Here is a 27,452-nt window from a genome sequence, read left to right on the forward strand (position 1 = left end):
TGTTTTGTCTTTGAATTGTATTATTTTATATTTGAATTGTATTGTTTTGTCTTTGAAATGTGTGTTTTTTTTGTTTGAATAGTGTTGTTTTGTACAGCACCTTGAATCTACCTCTAAACATGGACATGGCCCGGTTACCCCGGTTTGTAGAGCTGGCGTCCAATGTACCGAGGCTGAGTCCTTGCTGCAGTAGCAGCGAGCAGCAGCAGCAGCAGTCCCCCTTTCCTGTCTGTCTTCAGCTGTCACTATCACTACTACCAATAAAAGACCCAAAAAATACTTTAAAAAAAAACATGGACTTTTGCTTGTTAACCCTGGCCATAGACTACGTTTATTGTTGGGTAAATTGCAAAATAAATACATAAAAAACTAAACAAATCAGTAGATTTGTATGAAGATAAAAAGAAAACCAGAGCAAGGAAGAGTATTGCGGAGTGCCACTAGTGTCATGTGCGGTAAATGACCGTAGCAGTCCGGCTACGTAGCAGTTAGCATTAGCCACACACTGTTGTCTGTATTGCAGGCACAGTGCGACATTTTAACATTTGAAGTAGTAAGTGTTTTCCAATAGCAGTTTGCCCGTAACGTAGACACTGACACCGCGCTGTCCCGGGAGACTAACGTAATAAAAACGTCAGCCGAACGACAGGCCGCAAATGGAGCTGGGGACCTCGCGTGAAATCCTGAGCGCCGCGGAGTGCCCTGTACCGACCGGTGTGCGGGAGGAGACCCCGGGGGAAGAGGCGACAGGAGGAGAAGGCAGCACCGGGATGTTTAAGCGGAGAGCAGACGAAGACACCGCGGCGGAGATGGAGGTGGAAGCGTGTGAGGAGGATTGTGGTGATGATGCTGAGAACCGGATTAAAACCGAGGAGGAAGATGCTGGAAAACACGAGGAGGAACTGGACCCCAGAATTCAGGCATGTTATCATTATTACTTAAGTATTCAATAGATGATGTGTTTACACAATCCAGTTTTGTATAAGTGCATATGAGATATTTACTAAGCAAAGTTGTAATAAACATAAACATATACATGGCACTGTCTGCTCCTTCCACAGACTGGTACCTGGCATGGGCAGCCTCACGCTTGCATCTCTGGGCTGCAAATGTCCCCCCGCTGAACACTGTTTCATTGTTTTATTTCCAGCATCTTTCCAGTTTTCCAGTGCATATTCGGCTGTTAACATCCTTCCCATGTGTTTCCAGGAGGAGCTAGAGCACCTCAACCAGGCCAGTGATGAGATCAACAAACTGGAGTTGCAGCTGGATGTAAGAAAGTTCACAGACTGTTCACTTGTCCTGTTATCACAGCTTCATGCTTTCACACAGTGTCATGGCAGGGCTCAGTGAGTGTGAACTGCCATGTTTTGTCCCATTTGTGTGCTCCTTTTAGGATGCCAGGTCCAGCTACAGGAGGATTCTCACTGATTCTGCAAGGAAGCTCAACGCTCAGGGCTCCCAGCTCGGTGCCTGCATTGATAAAGCAAGACCCTACTATGAATCCCGCAGACTTGCCAAAGAGGTACGTTGTTGCTGCACGTGAGTCTACAGGGTACGTGTGTGGACTGCTATGAGAGCGATGTACTCAGTCGGCAGGTCCACCTAGTGTAAACCAAGGAAACTAAGTTCCTGTTTACAGCTGGTATTAACATGCATCCAAGGTGATCCGATCACAGGTGGGCAGTTCTAAATACTCTTTTCTCATCTCAATTCTGGGACACATTTGACACAGAATACAAAATATCTTTTGTGGTGTAAATGTTGTGGCGAGGATAAAGTGAAAATAAACCTAATACTTTGACCAACAACCAAATTAGGTAAAGGAACCGACAACGCCACCCTGGGAATTTCCCCCAGAGAATTAATTTGGAAAGCACACAGGTAAGTTTACTCAGTAAGGCATGAGACGTGGTTCAGGTATTCATAGAAAAATATACAATTTTATTGTTAAATAATTAGTTAAAAATATTTCAGTTTCATTCATACAAAAGCAAATCTAAACAGGGGAATCAAACAAAAAGGGCGGGGCTGGAGCCGAGTGTATGGACAGGGGCTTAGTGCGAGGGGGGCGACTCACCCAAAATAAGAAATCAACTCAAAAACAATCACTGACACACACTCAGTGAAGTGCAACCCGCTTCCCCGGACACAGCAGACAGAAGGGGATACCACCACGGTCCGTGTTGTTTTGTCATTGATTTTCTTTCAGAAACGGGTATTAAAAACAGAAAACGAGTGGTTATTTGATTTTCGTTTTAAAATACAAAAATTAAAATTGAAATACAAAGCGTTTCTTTTCATGGTCAGAAAGGGATGAGCGAAATTAAAAATTATTCGATTTTCATTTTCTATTTCATAAACAAAAATTAAAATCACTAGAAAACAGAAACAGAAAAAAGGTTTTTTTCTGAGACGGATGTTGTCATTTACAGGACGGTGCTGTTAGAAGAAACAGTAGCTGGGGTGAGTCCGATCTCCGTGGTCAAATCAGCACTTAAATTTAGAGTGTCATTCTCAGCATTATGGTAAATGCGGAGAAAATGGTTTTCAATAAAGGTTTTAGAACAGTAAGCTATAATTAAAATATGTTACATTAAAGTGTTTCTGCGCCCTGATGAATAAAAAAACACTTTATATCAAGTATCTTTACTGCACCAGTGTGGAGAAATGCCAAAATAAACGTCTCATATTTATGCCTCCAGAGATTGCATATTTGACCATATTTGAGGTACTGTAAAACATATTGCTCAGTGTTTCCTGGCTACTGATGGTATATTTGACTTTACACATATGAGACTACAAACATACTTAATATCAAGCATTTGTTGGGGAAAACAATGAGATTAAAATAAAATTACTGTAACACTTGCTCATAATTCCTGGCTATGGATGGTATATTTGACTTCTACACATCTAGACTACAAGAATATCAGTTTTTCTTACCATTTGGAGAAATTGAAGAATAAAAGTCCCATATTTATACTTCCAGATTCCATATTTTCTTATATTTTTGAGCTACTGTAAAACATATTGCTCAATATTTCCTGGCTATGGGTGAAGCATTTTCATTATACTTCAATAATGCTGCAGTAATCATGACAAAATTTCACACAAATGTTTAATAACATCTTGATAATATAAACACTAAACACAAAATCCTACACAATTTAATTTGTTTACTTTTCACACAAAATGCAATGCCAGTCCACATTCTTCTTATTTTGCAGCTCTGCTGTGTCCATTTGTAGGTAAAAGGGAAAAATAATTAGTTTTAACTTCAAACACCATTGTACCTACTGTCTCTTCATCACATATTATTTTTTATATTATTCAGTGTGACAGCTGTTGCAGGTGGTTCCACATACAGTTTATATTTTTACAGTAGCTCAAATATAAGAAAATATGGAATCTGGAAGTATAAATATGGGACTTTTATTCTTCAATTTCTCCACATTGGTACAGTAAAAATGCTCGATATTAAGTATACTTGTAGTCTTAGATGTGTAAGTCAAATATACCATCCATAGCCAGGAATTATTGAGCAAAGTGTTTTTACAGTAGCTCAAATATATGAAAATACCACTTGGAGGTACAAATATGGGCTTTTATTGTTGAATTTCTCCAAATTGGTACAGTAAAATGCTTGATATTAAGTATGTTTGTAGTCTCATATGTGTAAAAGTCAGTAGCCAGGAAACACTGAGCAATATGTTTTTACAGTACCTCAAATAAATGAAAATATGCACTCTGGAGGCATAAATATGAGACTTTTATTTTGGCATTTCTCCACACTGGTGCGTAAGATACTTGATATAAAGTGTTTTTTATTCATCAGGGGCGCATGAAACACTTTAATGTAACATATTTTAATTATAGCTTACTGTTCTAAATACCTTTATTTTGAAAACCGGAAGTAATACGCTGTTTCTCCGCATTTACCATAATGCTGAGAATACTTGTACACTCTAAATTTAAGTGCGGCTGATTTGACCACGGAGATCGGACTCACGGCTGGATTGACCGCGTCTTAGCCTACTGTTTATTCTCCACAGCACTGTCCTGTAAATGACAACATCCGGTCTCAGAATATGAAACAACAGGCCTTTTTCCGTTTCTGTTTTCTAGTGATTTTATTTTTTGTTATATGAAATAGAAAATGAAAATCGAATATTTTTTTACTCCCTTTCTGCCATGAAAAGAAAACGCTTTGTATTTCAATTTTAATTTTTGTATTTTAAAACGAAAATCAAATAACCACTGTTTTCTGTCTTTTAATACCCGTTTCTGAAAGGAAAATCCAATGACCAAAACATCACGGACCCACCACCCAGGCACCAGCGCCGCCACCACCAGTCTCCAGCAACTAAAAAGAGAAATAAACAAATTAATGGGCCAATCACAAAACAAAACAAAAGGGCAAATAATCTTAACCAATATCAATAAACGCCCACTTTAAGAAAGGGAAAGTAAACTAAGGACAACAAAACAAATTTAAATAAGTAATCAATCCAAAATAACAAAATTACTCAAATAACCCAACACTCATTCACACACGCACACATGGAGGCCAGGCCCAGTTAAAACACACAGGCGTGAGTATGACAGAGCTGCTCTGGGGCACGGCGTGGGCCGCAGACACCAAGCCGAGGCGACCGCCAGACGAAGCCAAACAGAGCGAAGAACAGCCCCGCAGCCAAGCAACGTGGAGACCGTCTCAGACCAGCAGCGTTGAGACTAGGCAAAGCAAAGCAGCAGCGTTTGAAATAGGACAAAGCAGCAGCGACCCCAATCAGCTGATCGCACGTTACACCTTATGATAGAATACATACCATTAGCGTCACTACGTTTAACCGTAAATACTGCGGTCGATTACTGTACTAACACACATACCTGTGTAGGGACACCCACCCATTCGCACCGGAGGAGGGAGGGAGAGAGAAGATTGGCTACTGCTGGCATTTACCTGTGACCACACTAACGTTAGCCCTCAGACAGCATCAGCTACAATGGCAAGAAAGGGAGGACACTTACCACGCACAAACTATGCCGCACATACGGGACACACAAAGCCGCTGTCCTACAAACAAACACAAATGCCGTGAGCACACAGAAAGGACCGAGCGACCAGTGTGGTAAAACAGCGGGCAGCCATACCTGTCGGGTCAACAACCTATGACCCGAAAGTGACGCACCAGTGATGCCAGAAGCGCAAAAGGAATAGCCAGTGAAGGGTGGTGGCTTTTATACTAGCCCACCTCATAACGGCCACCTGTGGTGCTAAATACACAACAGCAGCACTGAATGACAGATAGCACATGTATACTGCTACATAAACACTAATGCATCATGGGCCACATAGAAGGACTGCCTAATCATCTGACGTCCTGTAACTTGAGATAAGCAGCAGATGTTTGTGAACACATTGTCTGTTTCAACTTATTTGACCACTGAACTAGTAATCACTATATCTTCCTTCAATAATTGCACAATTTTGGGTTATTGCGTGAGGAAAAATGTCATCAACTTTGTGAAACATTATCTACAGCAGATTGGTCATTATATGGGCCTTTCTGTAGTAAGGGAAACATTACACATTTAGTTTTTTTTTATTTTTATTTAATTTTCCAGCTTGTTGGATAGTGGTGATGGTGGCCCAACCTCCTCTTCTGCCATCCACTGTGAGTGACTGTTGGACTGACAGCCTGTCAGCAGCCCGGTGGTGGGAGAGGCAAACTTCTTTGGCATTAATGTCTTTCTTCGTCATATGAGATGTGAAAACATCAGATTTCCACACAGTTGAAAAAACTAAAGTGTGTCCTGCTCATAAAGTTCTGTTTTAAAATCCCACAATGCACTAGCGCCTCTCCTGTGGGACTGTTGAAAGAGTAGGTAGAAACAACTTAATTGAAAACAAGGACAGTAGTAATGGACATTGACTGACAAAAATCTGAGTAGGGTACAGCCCTATAGAGCGAGGAAGTGAGATCCAATCATAAGTGGTCACTCGAGACACATTCTAATGCAACGTGTAAACTGACATACATATAGCTGTCCACTTGTGATCAGATCACCCAAGACACATGTTAATAGTAGTTGTAAACGAGCAGGTCAAGACCGAACTCCTTTCATGTAGGCATCTTTTCATCAGAGGCTATACACTGTAGATATGTTGAGTGTCATTGTGCCTATCCATGCATCTCCCATGGGCTTCAATAGAACTGGCACCAAACTGCATCAGAATGATGGTGTTATGTTTAGTTTCCTTGGTGTAAACTAGTACTGCAATAAATCCTCCTTGTTGATGCAGTTTGTGCTGTTGTTGAATTGTACTGTTATTTCGAGAGGTGATTGTCATGTTTTTATTCTACCCATAGTGATATAATTGAGGTAGACAAAATATCAGTATAACCATGCACGGAGTAACATAGAGACTGACATAAAGCAGTGGTTCCCAATCTCCTGACCCCCACTAGAGGTCGCTAGAGTTTCTTGACTTTAATGTGAAAAAACTTTTCATGCATTTCAGTCATTACTGTTACGAAAACCAAATGAAATTGTTTTTGTTTTTTAAGTTTAGAATATTATTATTGTATACTTTTAAGACCTGAACACACAGAGTCTTCACTCTCTGAGAAACAGCCTCATCCTGCATTTGAAAAGTACGCAGTTAATTTGTCTAAAAAGAAGCCTATTATGTGTGTATGATTCACAATTTAACTTTTGTAGTGGGAGTGTATTATGTATTGGTTGATTCCATTGGGGAAGGTCCACAGCAGTGTTAATTTAATCAATGAAAACTGTGATGAAAAATATTCTTATCTTATTCAATGACCTGCTTGTGGACACTGTAGCCTAGCTGCTGTGGTTGTGGATGTAACCTAGGGCTGGGCGATATGTCTTAAAAATAAAATCTCAGATTTTTTCACACAAAACCCGATTTACGATTTTAATCGATTTTTTTGTAGACTGTTTTTTAGCGGGTGTTTGTGGGCTGCGGTCCTGTATATCTCGCAGAGAGCAACATTTCTCCCACTCGGCTGCATGCCTCTGCTTGAGGTGCTGGAATAAATTGGTCGTACTGCTACCTTTGGTTGCAACAGCTTTCAAACAAACTTTGCAGTGGGTCGTGGTTTGTTTGCTGTCAGACGCCACAAAACCAAACCAGTTCCATAAAACCGACGACACTGTGCCTTTTTTGGGGACGAGCTCATCCTGGCTTGCTGCCATGTTGTGTGTATCTGTGGAGAGGCGGGGGGAGGGGTCAGCGCACTCTGACCTCCGGGAGCCCAAAGGGAGCGCCGGTGTTGTGGAAGTTCAAGAGAAAACCGATTTTTACTAAAAATAAATCGTGTTTAACTACAAATTCGAATTAATCGATAAAATCGATTTCTCGCCCAGCCCTAATGTAACCATAACGCTACTTTCAGTTGGTTGTCATTCATGTTGCCATCAGAAGGAATGAGTTTTAGTACTTTCGAGTGAATAGTATATTAATGAATTAGATGCTCAGCTGTTCTGCAGTGGAGAGAACAGGCACATGGTGTTAACTCTAGGTGAGCAGGAACGATGGAGGAAGTGTGGCACTGTACAAACAGCCAGAGTTTTGAAATGATGACTGGATTTACTGAGGGACAAAAAAAAAAATGTGACAAATATACAAAAAAAAAACACTTAAACTACATCGGGGGCAGAATTTAATACTGGTCTTCTTCCAGTGCTATCGAGGAGGATCTTGTAGAACAGAGAAGGTTTGACAGTCACTGTCCATGGTGCTGATCCTGAGATCACTAGATGAGGATGCTGCAGATGTCGTTCATCAGCTGCTTGAAATTATCCCAAACTTTGGGAGGGAGATACCCTCCCTTTTATTGCTGTGCACCTTTGTCTCTGTCTCTGTTCTTCTCTCTTTACCCCCCCCCAATTTGAAAACTGAGATAACTAATAAAACTGAATTGAATTGAATTGCTACAAGTAGTCAGCCATGGGGTGCCAGCTCTACCAGGTGAGCTACCAGGTATCCCAGTCTATAGTCTCTTAAATGTCAGCAGGGATAGCTGAGATTGAAGGGTTGGTCTGTAATGAAACCTAATTGATTACGTAAAACGTTTAACCGTTGAAGGACTGGAGCACGAGTGGCAGTCATGTTTGATCAACATGCTGAGGATTCATTTGAAACTATAATTGAACTAATGGAAATCGTGTGGAGAAAGAGCAGAGGTCTAATTGATAGTAATAAAGCAAATAATAGATTATTAATCTGAACTGTTAAGCACTGTCACTTGTTAGTTTGTTGTAGTTATAAAAATGCAAATTGGAAAATAGGGAACATGTCATTAGTATCACATCAGTGGTGTTCATATACAGATTTCAGCCGGCTTTGCATTTTTTATCACTTAAACCACAACATGCTTGACAAGCCTGTCACATAAAGACTCCATATGATAAAAACTGTCATCGTAAACAGTGATGGAGTCATTAATCTTTCACCAGCGACCTTACATTTTTTCTGTTATCCTTCTCCATCCAGCCGAGCCTTCCTGCTGCTTTCTCATGCAGAGATGTTGACGAGACCTTCCCATGTGATCAAAGTAACCTTGACTTTAACAGTTTTCTCCCAAACGAACACAGCTGCACCTTCCACCAGGCTTTGACAGAGCTCCCTGAGCTGCTTGTCTGGAATGACTTTGTTCTTTAATTTAAACACCAGTGACACTGAGGTTTGATTTTGAAGGGAGACCTAAACTACATACAGTAACTAACAGCCTTAAAGCTGCAGTAGATAACTTATCTGAAAATAACTTTTTTGTCATTAGTGTGGACATTTTCACTGTGATCTGACAGTAGTACATGAGACTGATAATCTGTGAAAAAATCTGGTTCCTCTGCTCCTCCTAAAGCTCAAATGGCAAGAATCCACCAGACCTGGACGAAAACCACCAATCAGCCTGGTGGATTCTTGCAAATGCCATCAGGAGCACTAGGAGGAGCCAGAGGAAGCAGCTAATCTTTTTCACAGATGATCTGTCTCATGTACCACTGTCAGGATATAGTGAAGGTTTCAGCAAATATGATTTGAAGTTATAAGTTATTTTTATAAAAATTACATACTTTAAAGTCAGATTACATGACGTTTGAAGGAAGCAATAGCACAATCTTTCTCTCACAAATAAAAAAAAGTGGAAGTCATTGGCAATTAAACACAATTCAGTAGACTAGAGGTTTTACTGATAAGTAACTGAATACTAAACTGTTAAATTTAACCACTACTGAATACGTAATATAGAATTCCCTCTGAATGTATAGTATTGAAATATTTTACTTGAAAAACCATTTTAATTTGTTTTGTTTGAATCCCCTTCTTTTTAGCTGTGGCTCAAAGGTAGAGCGGGTCGTCCAACCGGAAGGTTGTTGGTTCGATCCCTGGCTCCTCCAGCTGCATGTTGAAGTATCCTTGAGCAAGTTACTGAACCCCAAATTTCTCCCGATGCTGTGTCATGTGCGTGAATGTGAATGAATGAGTTAGTGTCTGTACGATGGACTCTGCCATCACTGAATGTGTGTGAAAGGGCGAATGTGGCATGTAGTGTAAAAGCGCTTTGAGTGGTCGGAAGACTAGAAAGGTGCTACACAAGTACAGGTCCATTTATATTAAACTGTCTTTATTAGTCATCCCAAAAATCACCAACTCTGGTTTGGTTTCAATAAATATTTTTTGACTTATTCAGAGTCAGTGTATTAGTTACAGTAGACGGTGGTCATTACAATATTGGTCTAATTAACAAAAACAAAACTAAAAACTAGAAGTAGGAGTGATGAAAATTTGGAGTTATAAAATTAAAATAAAGTACTGAAATATAAACCAAAACTAAACAAAACTATTTTGTGTACTTACAAAATGAACTAAAATAAGATAAAAATATACAGGAAATGTCTTTTTTAATCTTTTTGGTTACATATGTTCAAAGAGACGGGAATGTCTATATGATTGAGTCAATGTGTTTCTACCTAATACCTATTCTGAACTTTAAATCTTGCTCCTGATATATAACCTCAATGTTATAATATACAAAAACTAAAGTTAACACTCAAACTAATAAAAAAAACAATAAAAACTAAACAGAAACAAGCAATAACCCTCTCTGGAAACTAACTGAAACTGAACTGAATTGAAAACAAAATTTTAAAAACAAAACAAAAATGAAAACCAATGAAAATCTATTATAAGTCTATAATTTTCATGTCTTGAAAATCATCTTTAAGTCAGCAAATTAACAATTTGAATAGATGCTGGCAGCTTGTTGATCCTCTCTGCTTGCAGCCTTTAAAAGAGTGCACCATTTTATTGTTGCAGAACATTTTGTGATCGGTTAGAATGTTTTTTTTAGCTGCCGCTGTCTGTTTCCCCCAGGCCCAACAGGAGACCCAGAAGGCAGCTCTGAGATATGAGAGGGCTGTGTCCATGCACACTGCTGCCAGAGAGATGGTGTATGTGGCTGAGCAGGGCCTCTTGGCAGACAGGAACACCATGGACCCAACCTGGCAGGAGATGCTCAACCATGCCACCTCCAAGGTACACACGCAGCAACTTTAATGTATTTTATACAGGCAAAATTGGGGGAATTTTTGAACTTGTTTGATTCATTAATGCAATAGATGGTGTCTTTGAGCCAAGTTGACATGAACCGTTTACAGTGCATCCGGAAAGTAACAGCGCTTTACTTTGTCCACATTTTGTTATTTTACAGCCTTATTCCAAAATAGATTAAATAAATGTTTTCCTCAAAAGTCTACACACAATACCCCATAATGACGATGTGAAAAAGTTTTTTTGAAATTTTTACAAATTTATTAAAAATGAAAAACGAAAAACACACATGTACTGTACATAAGCAATCACAGCTTTTGCCATGACACTCAAAATTGAGCTCAAGTGCATCCTGTTTCCATTGATCATCCTTAACATGTTTCCACAATTTGAAGTCCACATGTGGTAAATTCATTTGGACATGATTTGGAAAGGCACACCTGTTTTTTTTGGACATGTAAGGACATATAAGGTCCCACAGTTGACAGTGCATGTCCAAGCATAAACCAAGCCATGAAGTCCAAGGATATGTTTGTAGACCTCTGAGACAGGATTGTATCAAGGCACAGATCTGAGGAAGGGTACAGAAAAACGTCTGCAACATTGAAGGTCCCAATGAGCACAGTGGCCTCCATCATCCATAAATAGAAGAAGTTTGGAACCACCTCGACTCGTCCTAGAGCTGTAGTTTATTGAATACTGATAAATGAATTGTTTTTTAACTTTGTTACATTAGTAAGCTAAATTTGGAAATACATTATTTTCTTTACTTTTTGGACTCATGTCTCAAGTCTGTATTTTTTTTTTTACACCTCTCTAAAGTGGACACATCTGTAAACAGTGATTTCTCACTGTGGATGGAGAAAACAATGGAAAACAATGATATCTATGGAAAGCCGATGAGGTCATTATTCTCGTGTAATCAGATTACGTTTACATTTAGTAAGAATTGTGATTATTTAGCAGTATTACACATTTAATATATATATTTTTTCTTTAATAATACATGAACAGATTGATATTCCTTTTCTCTTTATTTACATATTTGGTGTTGAGGTAATCCAAAAAGTTGTAAAAAGTAATCAGGACAGCAAAATGTTGTCAATTTATATTCATGTTTCTGGTGTCACACAACGTCGCCATCATAAAGCAATGATTTGACCAACATCTAGGTTCATCTGGTTAGCAGGTAGCATAAATGAAAATCGCTGTTTCATACTCCTTCTATTGTTTCACAGAAATAAAAAGAAAAAAGGTAAATTTGAATAACCTTTCAACCACTCAAAGCGCCGTACACTACATGCTACACTTACCTATCTGCACGCTAATGGCAGTGCAAGGTGCCAACTCATCAGAATGTAAACTAAGCATTCCCGTACATTCAAACACTGATGCACAGCATTGGGAGCAGTATCTTGCTCAAGGACACTTCGACATCCAGTGAGAGGAGCAGGGGATTTAACCACCGGCCTTCTGATTAGTGGAAGACCCGCTCTACCTCTGAGCCACAGCCCCAAACAGTGTATCTGCTGTGCATTATGATTAATTCAATTCAATTCAATTCAATTCAATTTTATTTGTATAGCGCCAATTCATAACAGAAGTTATCTCAGGACACAAATAGAGCAGGTCTAGACCGAACTCTTTAAAACATTAATTACAGAGACCCAACAGTACCACCATGAGCAAGCACTTGGCGACAAGGGCAAGGAAAAACTGCCTGTTAAAAGGCAGAAATCTAGGACAGATCCTTCGGCTCTAGGTGGGTGGTCGTCTGTCTCGACCAGTTGGGGTAAGGAGAGAGAGAGAGAGAGAGAGAGAGAGAGAGAGAGAGAGAGAGAGAGCTTGATTAATTAATTAATTAATTAATCACTTGATTGGAATGCTGGAAGATTGGAGTATTTGAAACGTTATAAAGTGATGATGTTCAGAGATTCTCTGCTGGGTCACTCACGAAAACGAGCAACTCCATGGATGAATATCCAGTATTCCATTACAGCCACACAGTTAGTCAGTTGATAGTCAGAGTATGTCTGAATATGGATTAAAGAGATCCAGTCTCCTTTTCTCTGAGCAGAAAACGTTAAAGGTCATTGTTCTGTTGCAAATTTTTCTTACTGTATAAATGGAGGTACATTGGCAGCGTCATTAAGAATAAACACAAATATCAACATGCCACTATTGCTCCATTGTTATTACAACACAAGGTAAAAGGACCTGTACTTGTATAGCGCCTTTCTAGTCTTCCGACCACTCAAAGCGCTTTTACACTACATGCGACATTCACCCTTTCACACACATTCACTCAGTGATGGCAAAGTCCATCGAACAGAAACTAACTGCACAGCACTGGGAGCAATTCGGGGTTCAGTATCTTGCTCCAAGATATTTCGACACGTGGCAGAAGGAGCTGGGGATCGAACGAACCAACAACCTTCCGATTAGTGGACGACCTGCTCTGCCTTTGAGCCACAGCTGCCCATATTAACCTGAACATTCTAAAATAAAAAACTAAAAAAAAAAATGCCCAGGGAAGTATGAATGAGCAGGTAAGACTTAAAAAATGGTTGAAAAATGTGAGTAATTGTTTTATTAGGATTCCAAAGTTGAATGATACCCAGAATTATGTAGGAAGAGTTGGAAGATGGAAAAGGGATGAGGGATGCAAATTATAGTGTAAGTTGCAACAAGCTACATTGCTATTGATGGCTATGAGCTCCAGTGGAACTGTCTGTTTGCCGCTCTAAATTCATGAGCCTAAATAAACTGAATGAAAACAAAATCTAGCTAAATATCTCTTAAACATATCTCACAACACTGGGTGTAGTCCTTTATTGCTTCATCCTCTGAATCCACACAATGGTGACACACAAGCCCCTATACTGCCCCTCTGAACTTAATGATATTTTGTGTAAGTGATCATCTCACATCCCATCTGCTATTCTGCTCACTACTTCATGCTGCTTCTGTCAGTCCTGTTGTTCGTGAAAATCTTGATATTGATTTGAGGATAGTGACGTGACTAAAAGCTAGCTTGTCTTGTTAAACATACTGTGAAATTGTATTTACCGTTTGTCAACCGTACAGTGTTATTGACTTTGAATGTTGCTAGCATAACGTTAGCTCTGTACTGTAGCGCTCTATGAGTGGAGGCAACTAGAAACATCTCCCATTGCCTAGTCGTATCTATGGTCCGTCCTATTTTCTGAAGTAGTGAACAATGTTTCAATTGCATTAGACATTTATGGGAAGGTAAAGATTCTTCCAGGTATAAGTCTAACCCTCAGATGTTACCAGGGAAATTGAGTTATGGGTTTTAAAAAAGTTTAGATTTTGATTGCGAAACACATAAAATCTAAAAATCTAATTATCTTATTTTTTTTCTTTGGCAGAAATTAATGGACTTCGCAAAGGCAACCGTCCAATATGGTTCTGGCCATTAATTCCTGATAATGTACACCTCGTCTGGCCTTATCCCTCACATAGTTCACAGAACAGTGTCAGTTTTCATCAAGACTGTTTCTCCAGTTGATGACATGAATCTTGGCCAAGGAACTTGGCCATGTATACATGAAATGCATTTATTATAAATATACCTACTACTACATGAATTAATAAATAAATGTTCACGGAGGACATGTTGACAGGTCGTAGTAGCAATGGCACTGGTGTAGATAATCAAATGATGGCTTAACTCCATTTAGCTGCTTCAGTTTCAGGGTCTTGGTATTGTGTATGCTGGCTCACTGTCACACTGCCATGGCTTACTGAGACTGACACTTGAATAGAATGGGGCTGCTGTTAATGTTATTAGTAACACTTTTACTTTTCCTACAACGACGGGGACAATGACAATCAGGGGGCGGCAGTAGCTCAGTGTGTAGGGACTTGGCTTGGGTCCCACAGACCACAATATGGAGTGTGGACTGGTAGCTGGAGAGACCCAGTTTCACCTCCTGTGCCCGAGGTGCCCAAGAATGGGTGTGTGTGTGAGTGTATAAAATAAAAAAGAGGGTAAAGAACAATTTAGGGGATTAATAAAGTATATATCTTCTATCTTTATCTTCATGACAAGTCAAAGTGTGTGCCGGGAAAAAAGGCCTGGTGATTGTGTCCACCTAAATATCAGACCATGCTGCGGCATAGGCAGAAGGTGTGACTTATGTTCCTCCGCTCACTCGTATTTCCTTTGCTGGTCAGGTGAACGAGGCAGAGGAGGAGCGCCTCCGCAGTGAGCGGGAGCATCAGCGAGTCACACAGCTCTGCCAGGACGCAGAGGCTCGAGTCCAGACCCTCCAGAAAGCCCTGAAGAAGGTCATCCTTAAATCCAAACCATACTTTGAACTTAAAGCTCAATTCAATCATATTCTGGAGGTTTGTACTGGCAGTTATTTATTTATTTTTTTAAGATTTTGTAACACATTACAATACACACATTGTGTTCATACTGCAAACCACAAGTGAATGATTTTGCTTTTGTGACCAAGAGGGAGCAGGGACACCTCTCTGAATGACACTCCACATGATTTAGCAGCTTTTTTCGATGATGTACTTTACCTGTGGCTAGTTTCAGCCGCAGTGTTATGGCAGAGTGTGCACAATGTGTCTGTTGATGTGTATGAGAGTTACCTTACATGCAGACATTTGTAGCCTGGAGGCATCACAAACTGCTAGTCAAAGCATTCAACCTTCAGTGACTTTTATTGGAATTTGGAAAATATACCACTTTGGCCTGCAGCTGTGCAGCCACTTTGAGTTGCTTTATTTTCCCAGTCAAATTTTGTGAAGGCCAAGTTGAGAGATTTGAACCAAATGGAATGTGTTGAATGGGAAACACTGAGAGTAGTGTGGGTTTTGGAAAACTTTGTATGCTATGTGTAAGGTTGCAAAGGGGTGGACATTTTCCGGTAAATTTCCGGAAACTTTTCGGAAACTTTCCAATTTGGAAACTTTCATGGGAATTCATCGAAATTATGGGAATTAATGGGAAATTATGGGAATTAATGGGAATTTAGGAGAATTAACTGGAAAAGTTGGGTAATTCATACAAACTCCATCTTATACAAACATAAATATAAACATTTTGTTTTGTAATAAGCAGACAGGCATATACAGTGAATACAAACCCAGTTGAGTTATTTGTCAGTAGAACTTTAATAGAGTTTTGTTTTTCGAGCTGGTTTGCTAAATAGGCTAATGTAGCTAACAATAACACTAGCCTGCCACTACCCCTGGTGGCTCGAGAAAAACGCCACAGCACTTGTTGAAATTGAAATAGGCGAAAATGGCAAAATATTATTGAAATGTAAGACTTGCAATGACGGAATTACTTGAAATGTTAGTGTTTCTGTAGAAAAACATTATTATTTCACATTGAGCTTGTTAAGATGAGCCACAAGCAAAAACAAGACAGCTGCTGCACTGGTGGCGTCCATGTTCTTTCCGGCTCGTAATGCCCAAAGACAAATGGAACGCTGTAAGTTGTACAAGTGAGGCATTTACGTCATGTTCTTGCGTCAGAGCAACTTGGTCGGGGGATTTACGAGACAAATGGATAGCACCATAAGTAGTAGCCCAAACCACTGACCTTTAGCTTAACATATGATGGTAGCTAGCATGCTGCCTTTGATTTACTATGGCTATGGCTATGGTTATGGTTATATGCGTACAATACAATTAACCCAAATAGGTTAATAGCAATGGGTTATGTATTAACCCCCCCCCCAAAAAAAGAAAAAAACTCCCATATTTTAAAAAATAAATGTTGGCAAGTATGTAGTAGCCTATGCAGATTACTGCGTGTGTGCATGTCATTGACGAATATAGGGAGGACATTCAACTGAAGCTGCATTAAATCAGGTTGTTTTAAGCAAGATTATCCTGCAAGATGTTTCTTTTCAACTACACGTAAGTTCCCTGTGATAGACTAACAGTATTAGAGCAAGCAATATTAAATATATACAGTTTATTCCCATTAATTCCTGTTTATTCCCGCTAATTCCCGTTAATTCCCATATATTCTCGTTAATTCCCAGTTTCCAACTTTGAAAATTCCAGGAATTTTGCAACCCTAGCTATGTGCTGATGTATGTGTGACACTGATTTGTATTCCTTTATCTTTCAAGCTGTGTTGGCATGTTACATCATCAACCTAATTGATGCAATCAGGTGACATTGCTGGCATTTATTAGCTGTTGTTTCCAAACTGCTACTGATGATGGATTTTAACTAAATAGAACAATGCCTATGTAATTGTATGGAGAAACCTTACTCTTCTGTGTGTTGAATATGGGCGGATCTCCAGGATTTTGGGTAGAGTTATCATTTTTATTGCTGAGAGGTAAATTCTCAGATTTGTTGTCGTGTTTGTGGACACAAACAGAAATAAACAACTGTTTGCTAACAAGTTCACCATAGTGACTTTATAATGTGATGTCAATGTTGTATTTAAACCTGCAATAGTATCTTTTTATAAAAATGTTTTTGTTATATTTACTGACAGTAGTACATGAGACCAGTAACCTGTGGGGAAAAAATGTGGTTCCTCCGGCTCCTCCTAGTGCTCCTAATGGCATTTGCAAGAATCTACCGGACCTGAACTAAGACAACCAATCAGAGTCAAGAAAGATAATTGGTGCCAAGGCAGAGGTCTGTGACACCGTTAGGGTCCATGTCAGCAGCTGTGTGGGAGTTGGCGGGATAAAGAGTGACTAGGCAGACGGCGAGAAAACCAGGCTGTGGGTAAAGAGGCACATAGAGAGTGGCTGGGGCCAGAGGGAGTGGCTGGAGGTGGAGCAGGAGCAGGCCAGCTCAGACTGCATGTCAGTCAACAGCCTGCAGACCATCACCTCTGACCTGGAAAAGTGTGACTCGGTGAAGCACCTGAGTGATGCCGGGAGTGTGCTGGGTGAAGAATGGGACTGCGACAGGAAGCCTAATGAGAGGCCAGTCAAAGATAATTGATAGCTGAGTTTCATTCCTGTCAAATACACATACTTTGGGAACAATCGACTTTCTTCAAGCTTCCAACCCAAAGTGTCTTGATATCTTTCTCTGTTCTGATTGGTTGTTATGATCCAGGCCTGGTGCATTCTTGCAAAAGCCGTTAGGAGCACTATAACGTGCCAGAGGAACCTGATTTTTTTGCAGATGATCTGTCTCATGTACTGCTGTCATAACAGTGAAACTTGAAGCAATTATGACAATAACTTACTGCTCCTAAGTGGCCACAAAATCAATTGATACAGCTTTAAAAATCACCTTGACATAATTTTTGACTGTAAAATGGGATGACTAATTGTCAATATAGGATAGCATAATAAAGTAAACGACTGATGAGAACGCTTTGACCAACAGTTTTTATAAGTGGAAGGCTTAAACCAAAATAAGTTAAAGTAAAAATGACCAACTTAAAAGTTACTCAGCTCCTCCATCAAAGCAAGTTTGGGTATTTTGAAGTTGGCTTGTATGAGGTACTTATCCATAGTGTATTACCTGCAGTAGATGGCCTTATGCAGACAGGGATCATGGCACAGAAGCAGAGCTATGCACTGCTGTGGATGGGGGCAGCAGACAAACATACGTTAGCTACATAAAAAAGGCCCACCACAACAAAAGGTTAGGCCTGTTTTTTTACGTGGCAAAAATTTTTTTCTGCTGACCCCCTCTACATCGTCTACTATAGGTAACACACACAAGTATCTCATGCAACCACACTTTAAAAAATCTGAACCGGTTTAACTGTCAAGTGCCAGGAGAAAGTTCAATGTATCACTATACACAAATCGCTTTTGGTACCAGATACCTTTCTCCATTTAATTCTCCACTGCAGATATTACCCCCTTAATGTAGGTGCCAGTACTTTAGCACAACCCAAATAACATACCCTAACCCTAATACTTTTGGCATTTTTATCCATTTTTACAAGGACATTTCTGCGCTGTTTTGTCAAGCTAGCAATGTGTTTACACAGGGATGCATACAGTTCCATGGACATTAGCCGTACCATGCAGTTGAAATGAGGCAAAAGAGCGTTGCTAACTGTGTTAATTGTTTTTCAGGAACAAAAGGCTAAAGTAGTACAGCTGGAGGAACAGGTGGCAAAAGTAAAAACACGTTACTCTGTGGCCCTTCGGAACCTGGAACAGATCAGCGAGCAGATCCATGCGCAGAGGGGGCGAATCAGGGTCAGCAGGGGAAGTCCTGCAGTCTGCGGGGGACGGAGCTCCCCTGTAGGTGCCGAGGCAGAGGTCCGTGCCACCATCGGGGTCCACGTCAGCAGCTGTATGGGAGTCGGCGGGATAGAGAGCGACTGGGCGGACGGCGAGAAAACCAGGCTGTGGGTAGAGAGGCACAGAGAGAGTGGCTGGGGCCAGAGGGAGCGGCTGGAGGTGGAGCAGGCCAGCTCAGACTGCATGTCAGTCATCAGCCTGCAGACTATCGCCTCTGACCTGGAAAAGTGTGACTCAGTGGAGCATCTGGGTGACCTGAGTGATGCTGGGAGTGTGCTGGGTGAAGAATGGGACTGCGACAGGAAGCCTAATGAGAGGCCAGTCAGTAGGGTGGTGACCGAGGGGCCCCGGCAGGAGGAAGCCCATCAGGAGAAGGCAGCCGTTAGTAAAGAGAAGCAGGAGAGCTTCATAAAGCAGCACCACAGAAGCATTAGTCTATGATTGTCAGTAGGAGGAAACTGATGGATAATGACGAGTGAGGGTCATGGCGAGCATTTGATAAGTGATCAGAGAGGAAATTAGAGGAGAGAGAGAAACTGACTGAGAGCGCTGCGCTGACACTGCATTAAGGAATATCAGGCAGGTACATTGGCTGCACACTAATGAATCACTATGTGACAGCAATAAACAGAGAGCAGTCCTGCAGAGAGCACTGACCTCCCCTCATGCTTGTACTCAGTCTGTTGCCCCACATGCCGAAACATCAACACAAGTTTTCATGCTCTTTGTGCAAACTAATCCCTGTCGAGTACCAACAGGCAATTTAGAAGCAATGCAAACACATGCTAGTTGTCGTCAAGTCAAGTCGTCTACTGTGCTGGCATAGTATCAACTTTAAGTTCTGATAACACTGGATTCACTTAAGTAACTGCTGAGATCTGGGAACACGGGTTCTAAACAAGTTTATCACCTAAACCTTATTTGGTGGTCCAACTGTAAGTGAGTTCACCTGAAATGTTGTTAATAATCCCTTATTACACAGTGAAACTGTTGCCCACAACTGCAGTGTGTATGTATAATATGTAGTGTTGGGACTAATTATATTATTGCGTATTGCGAAAAAAAACACTCATAATACTATCACAGGCGAACTTCAACCAATCAACGTAGTCAAATCCTTACTGAAATCAGTTGGAAGTAGAGAGAAAACCTCTTTTCTGTTTGCCCGGGTCGTGAGGTTAGGGTCAACTCTCCATAACCCAGACTAACTATTGTCTCTGCGTTCTGTGTATGCTATAGCATGGGGGGATGGGAGGCATCATTTTGATAAACCTTTACTGTCTGGTGCAAGATATCTGCATTAACAATTACTACAACCTCTAATTTCATGGCTATGAGGAGTATGTGCTGCATCAGTGGTAGCATGTGCAAAGCTGCTGGTAATGAAACTGAAAACGTCGAGCTTAAACAAAATAAAATAATGAGCTGTCAGCCTCCAGACAAACTAATATTTACCCTCAGTAGCTGACAGATACAGGAGGAAAAACTCATTTTGTTGTTTTTTTTTTTTTATTTGTCAGTGACTTTAACCAGTTCCATTACTTTGATCGGGGAGGTGCATTCTTCACATTGGGAACATACATCCATGACGGGAGCCATGTCACACCTCAGCAAAGGTGTGATCTAACCCCAACCCTAACCCGCCCAAAGATTGTCCTCGTTAACTAGTAGTCTTTAGATAAAGGCAATATTCGCCTAGTCATAGCACTTTTATTATATTAATTAAATTATTCAAATATATAGATTTTAACAGCCGCCTGTTAAATGAAACGGAAAAAGTGGTAATGATTCTGTGTCAGAACAACCAAGACTGAACATTTAGTTAATTTACTACAACACAGTATAACATCTGTTACGTGTCATTGTACTTTTTCTATCCTTTTGCCTGTGTGTCTGTTATGTCTCTGTGTTCAAGGTGCAGTCCTGAGTGATGATTGAGGGCACCTGCATGAAGCTGTGGGTGTGGCCTATAAAAGTGGATCCTTTCTCCACCCTCCCTCTTTCTCTCAACTCACTGGCACAAGATCACAGCCTTTGTTTGTGTTGCTCTTCCTTTGTCTTTTTGGTAATAAATGTATTCCTTTGCATCGTACCAATATGGTGTCTCTTAAATGTGTTGTGGCTTTGAGCCGGTCTCAGTCATTTCAGTGAAGACAGGCCTGGGGTGGGGAAAGGTCTGAGTGAGTCCAGTGAGGACAGCACTGAACCTTTCCGTATGGAGGGGTTGGTGGCCACCTCTGAGTCAGAGGAGTTTGTCCCAGTTCGTATCCTAAGAGATACAGCAGCCGCTCAGTCTTTGTTGGTGGAGGGAATATTGCCCCTTTCTGAAGAAACCTCTACTGGTGAAAATGCTTTGGTGCGTGGGTGTGGACTGACTTGGTTTGAAGTCCCATTGCATGTTGTGTACTTACAGTCTGGTTTGGTTACAGGCCCTGTGGCAGAGGCTATTCATCCTGAACTTCCTGTAGAAGGAGTGGACATGATGATTGAAGTGTTTCCTGCTTGTGTTGTAACTCGCGCTCAGTCACGTAAGGTTGAGGATGTGGTAGACCTTTCAGAAATGTTTATAGCTCCATGTGAAGAAACTGTTGGGACTGCGTCTAATGGTCCCTCTGCCACTGCTGAGTTAACTTTAGCTAAGCAGTTTACTGATTGCACTGTAGCTGATACTTTTGAGGTTACATTGTCCAGTCCTGTCACCTTGTCTGATGAGTCTGAGACTCAAGTAAAGGTTGGCAGGGAGCAGCTGATAGAGGCTCAGAAGGCCGATCCTTCTTTGGCTAAGTGTGTAGCAGCAGTGTTGCCTAAAGATGCCAAAATCTGGTCACCAGTTTCTCCTGACTTTAATGTGTGCTACAACTCGATACCCAAAGGCAATTCCACTGCCTTCCCTCAAAGCCAAGGTGGTAGTGAAAGAATTGATGAAATTCTGTACCACTTTTGGGTTGCCAAAGGTCATTCAACCACCAATTCACCAGGGTACCAATTTTATGTCAAAAGTGTTTTCTCAGGTTTTAGAAGTGTTGGCTGTGAAACATCAGGTCTCTAGCACCTACCACCCAGAGAGCCAGGGGGCACTAGAGCACTTCCACCAAACCCTTAAGACTATGTTGCGTGCTTATTGTCTTGAAACTGGTAAGGAATGGGACGAAGGTATACCATTCCTGCTTTTTGCTATTCGAGAGACTGTTCAGGAGTCATTGGGTTTCAGTCCTGCGGAACTGGTATTTGGCCACACAGTTCGTGGACCGTTGAAGTTGTTGCGTGAGCAGCTTCTAGTCAAAACGTGCTGGACTATGTCAGTTCTTTCAGAGAGCGTCTTCATCATGCCTGTGAGGTAGCAAAAGAAGCACTGTCTGGCTCCCAATCTAAAATGAAGGCTCACTTTGATAAGGGTTCTATTGAACGCAGTTTTAAACCTGGAGATTCTGTGTTGGTTTTTCTTCCTATTCCTGGTTCAGTGCTTCAAGCTAAGTTCACTGGCCCTTATGTGATCGAAAAGAAACTGAGTGAAACCAATTATGTTATTGGTACTCCTGATAGGAGACGAAAGACTTGTGTATGTCATGTGAACATGCTCAAGCCTTATGTTGACAGGTTCGCTGAAACGTCTCTCTCCCCTCCAGCTATGTGTTGCCTGTAGCTGTAACAGCATTGCTGCCATGCTATTCTCCTCTGGATGATAAGCTAGTGGTGCAAGATGCTCCTGTTCTGTGTGCTCGGCTGCCGAATTCCCAAGTATTAGGCGATTTGGACAATCACCTGTCTCATCTTTCTGGGACAGATAAGAGTAATATTCTCAAGTTAATTGAAAGCCGTCATTCGCTATTTTCAGATGTACCGACCCAAACCACTGTGTTACAGCATGACATTGATGTTGGTGACTGTCTTCCTATTAAGCAGCATGCCTATTGCGTGAATCCCACAAAAAGAGCTCAAATGCAAATAGAGGTTGAGTATTTGCAACAGCATGGCCTGGCTGTTCCCAGCTTCGGTGCCTGGAGCTCTCCGTGTTTATTAGTGCCAAAGTCTGATGGAACACCACGCTTTTGTACTGATTAAAGGAAACCTAATGCTGTAACTAAACCAGATTCTTTTCCTCTTCCTCGTGTAGAGGATTGCATCGATAGAGTTGGAGCTGCTCGCTACGTCACCAAGTTGGATCTGCTAAAGGGCTACTGGCAAGTACCGTTAACACCACGTGCTTCTGAGATCTCTGCATTTGTGACACCAGACAGGTACATGCAGTATACAGTCATAGCATTTGGTATGCGCAATGCCCCTGCCACTTTCCAGCGCCTTATGAAAATGGTGCTGTCTGGTGTGGCAAACTGTGAGGTCTACCTTGATGATGTGGTAGTCTATTCTGCTGACTGGCAGTCCCACGTGGAAACCTTGTCTGTTGTGTTTCAGTGTTTGCAAGATGCTTCCCTCACACTGAATCTGGCAAAATGCGAGTTTGCCAAGGCCACCGTCACTTATCTTGGCAAGAAGGTTGGTCAGGGTCAAGTGCGGCCAGTAGATGCCAAAATAACAGCTATCGCTGAGTTCCCTGTTCCCACCAGTAAGCGGGAACTGCGTCGCTTTCTTGGACTAGCTGGTTATTATAGAGGGCTCTGCCGTAACTTTGCTGCAATTGTGTCTCCTTTGACTGACCTCCTTAGCCCCACCAAGGATTTGTTTTGGGACACCAAGTGTGAGCTAGCTTTTCAGTCCGTAAAAGCGCTTCTCAGCTTTTCTCTGGTTTTGTTGGCTCCTAACTTTGCAATGCCGTTTAAGTTGGAGGTTAATGCAAGCGGGACTGGTGCTGGTGCTGTATTGCTGCAGGACGCTTCTTCAGGTATCGATCATCCCGTTTGTTATTTTTCCAAGGAGTTCTCTGGAGCCCAACACAGGTATAGCACTGTCGAAAAAGAGACTTTTGCCATGCTTTGGGCCCTCCAACATTTTGAGGCTTATGTTGGCTCAACACCACAGCTGGTGTTGGTTTTTACTGATCACAACCCTTTAGTCTTCCTTAACCGCATGTATAATAACAACCAACGGCTCATGCGGTGGGCTCTTATGGCCCAGAACTTTAATATAGATATTCGGCATAAGAAGGGGTGTGATAATGTTGTGGCCGAAGCCCTCTCACGTGTAATCTAGGATATTGATGCTGACAGCATGGCTGTCATCTTAAGGGAGGGGGTGTTACGTGTCATTGTACTTTTTCTATCCTTTTGCCTGTCTGTTATGTCTCTGTGTTCAAGGTGCAGTCCTCAGTGATGATTGAGGGCACCTGCATGAAGCTGTGGGCATGGCCTATAAAAGTGGATCCTTTCTCCGCCCTCCCTCTCTTTCAACTCCCTGGCTCAAGATCACAGCCTTTGTTTGTGTTGCTCTTCCTTTGTCTTTTTGTTAATAAATGTATTCCTTTGCATCGTACCAATACGGTGTCTCTTAAACGCAACACAGGTTTCATTGTTCAAAACACGTAATAAATAACTTCCAGCCTTTCTAAAACAAATACTGGCAGACTTATCCACACGATGGATGATTAACAGTTACTTACTAATTAATTTGTATTAATTTGTCGCTCATTCCAGCCTCGCTCCTTAGCAGTATTTCCCATTGGGCCCTGTGCTCCTATGCTAGTAGTGTTTAAACTCCGCCTGTCCTTCAAGCTCCAAGTCCGGGTAAAGTCAGTTTATAGAACTGCTAACTAGCTAGTACAGTTAGCACATGCAACAGTTCACCGGTAAGAGCCTCCCTGTGTTACAAGAGGAAAGGTCCATTTTGCAACAGTCTCCTGATACTGTGGTCCTGGTGACGAGCAGCTCCCGATTTTGTTTTTCTGTGACTATCTGACTAATGCAAAGTGGGTTGTCTAACACCCTGTTCACATATGCCGCCTGAACAGCGTGTAGTGCCTCCTGCGCTTGACAGCTGCATCTCCCACGCACGCTGTGTTCACACCGAGAGCATGTTGTGCGATGTTGCCACGCCTGTGTTTCCCTATACACTTTTCCCTGTATAATGTCCATGAAAAATCTAAAATTTCCTATCATTAAATTTTCAATGCCATATAGTTTTAATGTGGTAACCAGAAAGCATGTGTGATTTGTTTACCCGAGAGAGTGAGCGAGAGAGAGACAGCCAGTGGAAAGATACTGCCCGTCATCCGGCTCACTTCCAGAAATTCTTCTACAAATTCTTTTCAAGTGAAGTCGTGTTAAATAAAAGATTACTACAGTGCTTTTACTTTTAACAATCGAAACTCTACTGAAATATATGGATATGACTACCAACATATCCTTTCACTGTACTCTTGGGCTCACGGTAAAAAATAGGCAAGACCATGACTCTCTAGTGAAGCCTTGCTGCAGACACAGCTGAGGTGCGTATGAGACATGACCACTCTAATTTGTTAACATGGGCGCCAAAATAAAAATCAAGACGTTCTACCACGCAGACTTGGGCAGTCTGAATAAGCCTCTTCTCAGCAACTAACAGTTAAGACGACTGTTAACGGGCAGCTATACAAAATGTATAGTCTATAAGTGCAAGACCCTTAGAAGTAGTTTGCCTCGTTGTCGAGGGCCCTTCATCATCTCCTTGATCTATGGCATGCCCTATTGGCCTCTCAGTAAACTAAGCTAATAATCTTATGTTGTTGTAAAACTGGAGGACACTAGCGAGCAAAGCATGGAGCAAAGCCGTCCTGAGCGAACAATCGTGACACCAAAGCTTCTGAGAAGCTTCTGCCAACTTTGTACAAAGCAGCTGTCTAACTCTACAGCCACAACAAATGTGCCACTTATGTTGATGTTATGTTTTCCTGTATGGCGTTATGCAGTTGCACTATGGGTTTTGAGATTATTCGTTCAAATGAATTGCATGCCATTTCAAGTTTGTTCGAAATTAATTTTTTGAAAAAGGAACAGCCATACCTGCCAGCCCAATATTTCCACTGATACAAACTTAAGTCAAACAAAACCAATTTACTAATTAACTAACCTATCTATCAGCCGACATCATCATTAGGTTGCTGTTCCATGTCCTCCTGTTTACTGCCATGAAACCAGAGGCCTAAGTCTCTGCTATTGCACATTTGCAAACTATTGCCATATCCCAAGTTATGCCGATGGAAATAGCCAAATATTTGATAAGTTGGTGATTTATTTTATTTTTATTTAAAGTGCCTATGACTCCTAATAATTGGGTTCGGTTAGCCAAAAATGATCACACTATTGAAAAATCTAAGAGGTTGATGCTACATATATATATATATATATATACAGTTACATTAAAATATAATGTAGAATTATTTAAAGGAGCTTAAGTGAAACCAGGAGAGTCTGTTTCAACTGAGACAGCTGTAGTCTGTAATTAATTCTTTTTTATATTATGTCGTGTTATGTTGTATATTATTTATTATAATAATTATTATGTTTAAGGTAAATCCAAGCTGTATGATTTAAACGGCAATGTTTGACACTGATGATAGAGATATATTTTGTATTCGTTGTCTTCAAATGCAAATACAGAAAGTTCCCAGAGTTCAGTGTTTTTCCCGGAAGATTATCAGTTTCATGTTTGAAATATTTCCACATTTATGTTTGTGTATGAATTATGCAAAAGAGATTTGTGTTGTGTGTTTTGAACAGTCAGGCTAGCTGTTACTCCATGTTTACAGTCTTTATGCTAAGCTAGGGTATCCACATCCTGATTCCAGTTCCATACAGACATGAGATTAATATCCATTTTAACATCTCACTCATAAAAAGGAAAAGTCACAGCAGGTTTTGAATTTTCCATCAGTACAGAGTAGGACGATACTAATGGGTATCTGACTTTCAATAAAAGTCCAATATCAGCCTGACATATTGGGAAAACGATAAATCAGTGTAATCCTAATTTTTGTAGGCTAATGTGTAACTGAACTCTATCCAAAATGGAAGGAGTCTATCTGCATGTCAGCCCTTCTCGGACAAGCTGAGAAACATTGCCCTGCAGTTCTAGGCTACATATAATATCATCACCATCAGTCACTACTATTAGGGTAGTTCTTGCTACTGTTGTTGCTGTGCACCTTTGTCTTCTGTCTTTACCCCCTCTCTCTCTCTCTCTCTCTCTCCCCCCCCAACTGGTCGAGGCGGCCACCCACCTAGAGCCAGGGTCTGTCCGAGGTTTCTGCCTCTAAAAAGGAAGTTTTTCCTTGCCTCCGTCGCCAAGTGCTTGCTCATAATGGGAACTGTTGGATCTCTAAATAATTTTATAAAGAGTACGGTCTAGACCTGCTCTATTTGAAAAGTGTCCTTAGATAACTTCTGTTATGAATTGGCACCATACAAATCAAATTTAATTGAATATTCATAGTTATGTTTTCATTAGTTTATAAAGAAGAATCGTTTTGTTTTTGTTACCTTAGAATAAGCCACGTTGAACAGTCATATTTCTACAGTAGCCCAGAATGATCCTTGAGCACAATTATTAGGCAAGTTGTAATCCTGAGGATTCATTTTATTTTTGAACAAATACAGTGCTCTCAGTCAATCCAAAACGTTAATAAACCTCAAACCTGAGTATTAAACAAAGGAAAGGAGAATATCTATGTGTGCACAATTTTTAGGCAACTATTAGTGTGCAAA

At 40.9% G+C, this 27,452-nt stretch overlaps 1 protein-coding gene and 1 long non-coding RNA gene across 3 annotated transcripts in view; one reads left to right on the plus strand and one right to left on the minus strand.

The window, feature by feature from the left end:
* LOC127372052 (uncharacterized) overlaps window positions 1-27,452 on the minus strand; it is a 281,035-nt gene that overhangs the window by 153,540 nt on the left and 100,043 nt on the right. The gene's annotated exons all lie outside the window — the stretch shown is intronic.
* On the plus strand, window positions 332-26,703 carry sh3bp5lb (SH3-binding domain protein 5-like, b). The gene is made up of 6 exons (XM_051415351.1): window positions 332-920; window positions 1,210-1,272; window positions 1,397-1,525; window positions 10,412-10,573; window positions 14,789-14,962; window positions 18,649-26,703. Exons 1-6 carry the CDS (start codon window positions 657-659, stop codon window positions 19,258-19,260), a joined length of 1,404 nt encoding a protein of 467 aa, XP_051271311.1. The 5' UTR covers window positions 332-656; the 3' UTR covers window positions 19,261-26,703.

This window comes from Dicentrarchus labrax, unplaced genomic scaffold (assembly GCF_905237075.1).
Source record: "Dicentrarchus labrax unplaced genomic scaffold, dlabrax2021, whole genome shotgun sequence".
NCBI classification, from domain to species: Eukaryota; Metazoa; Chordata; class Actinopteri; family Moronidae; genus Dicentrarchus; species Dicentrarchus labrax.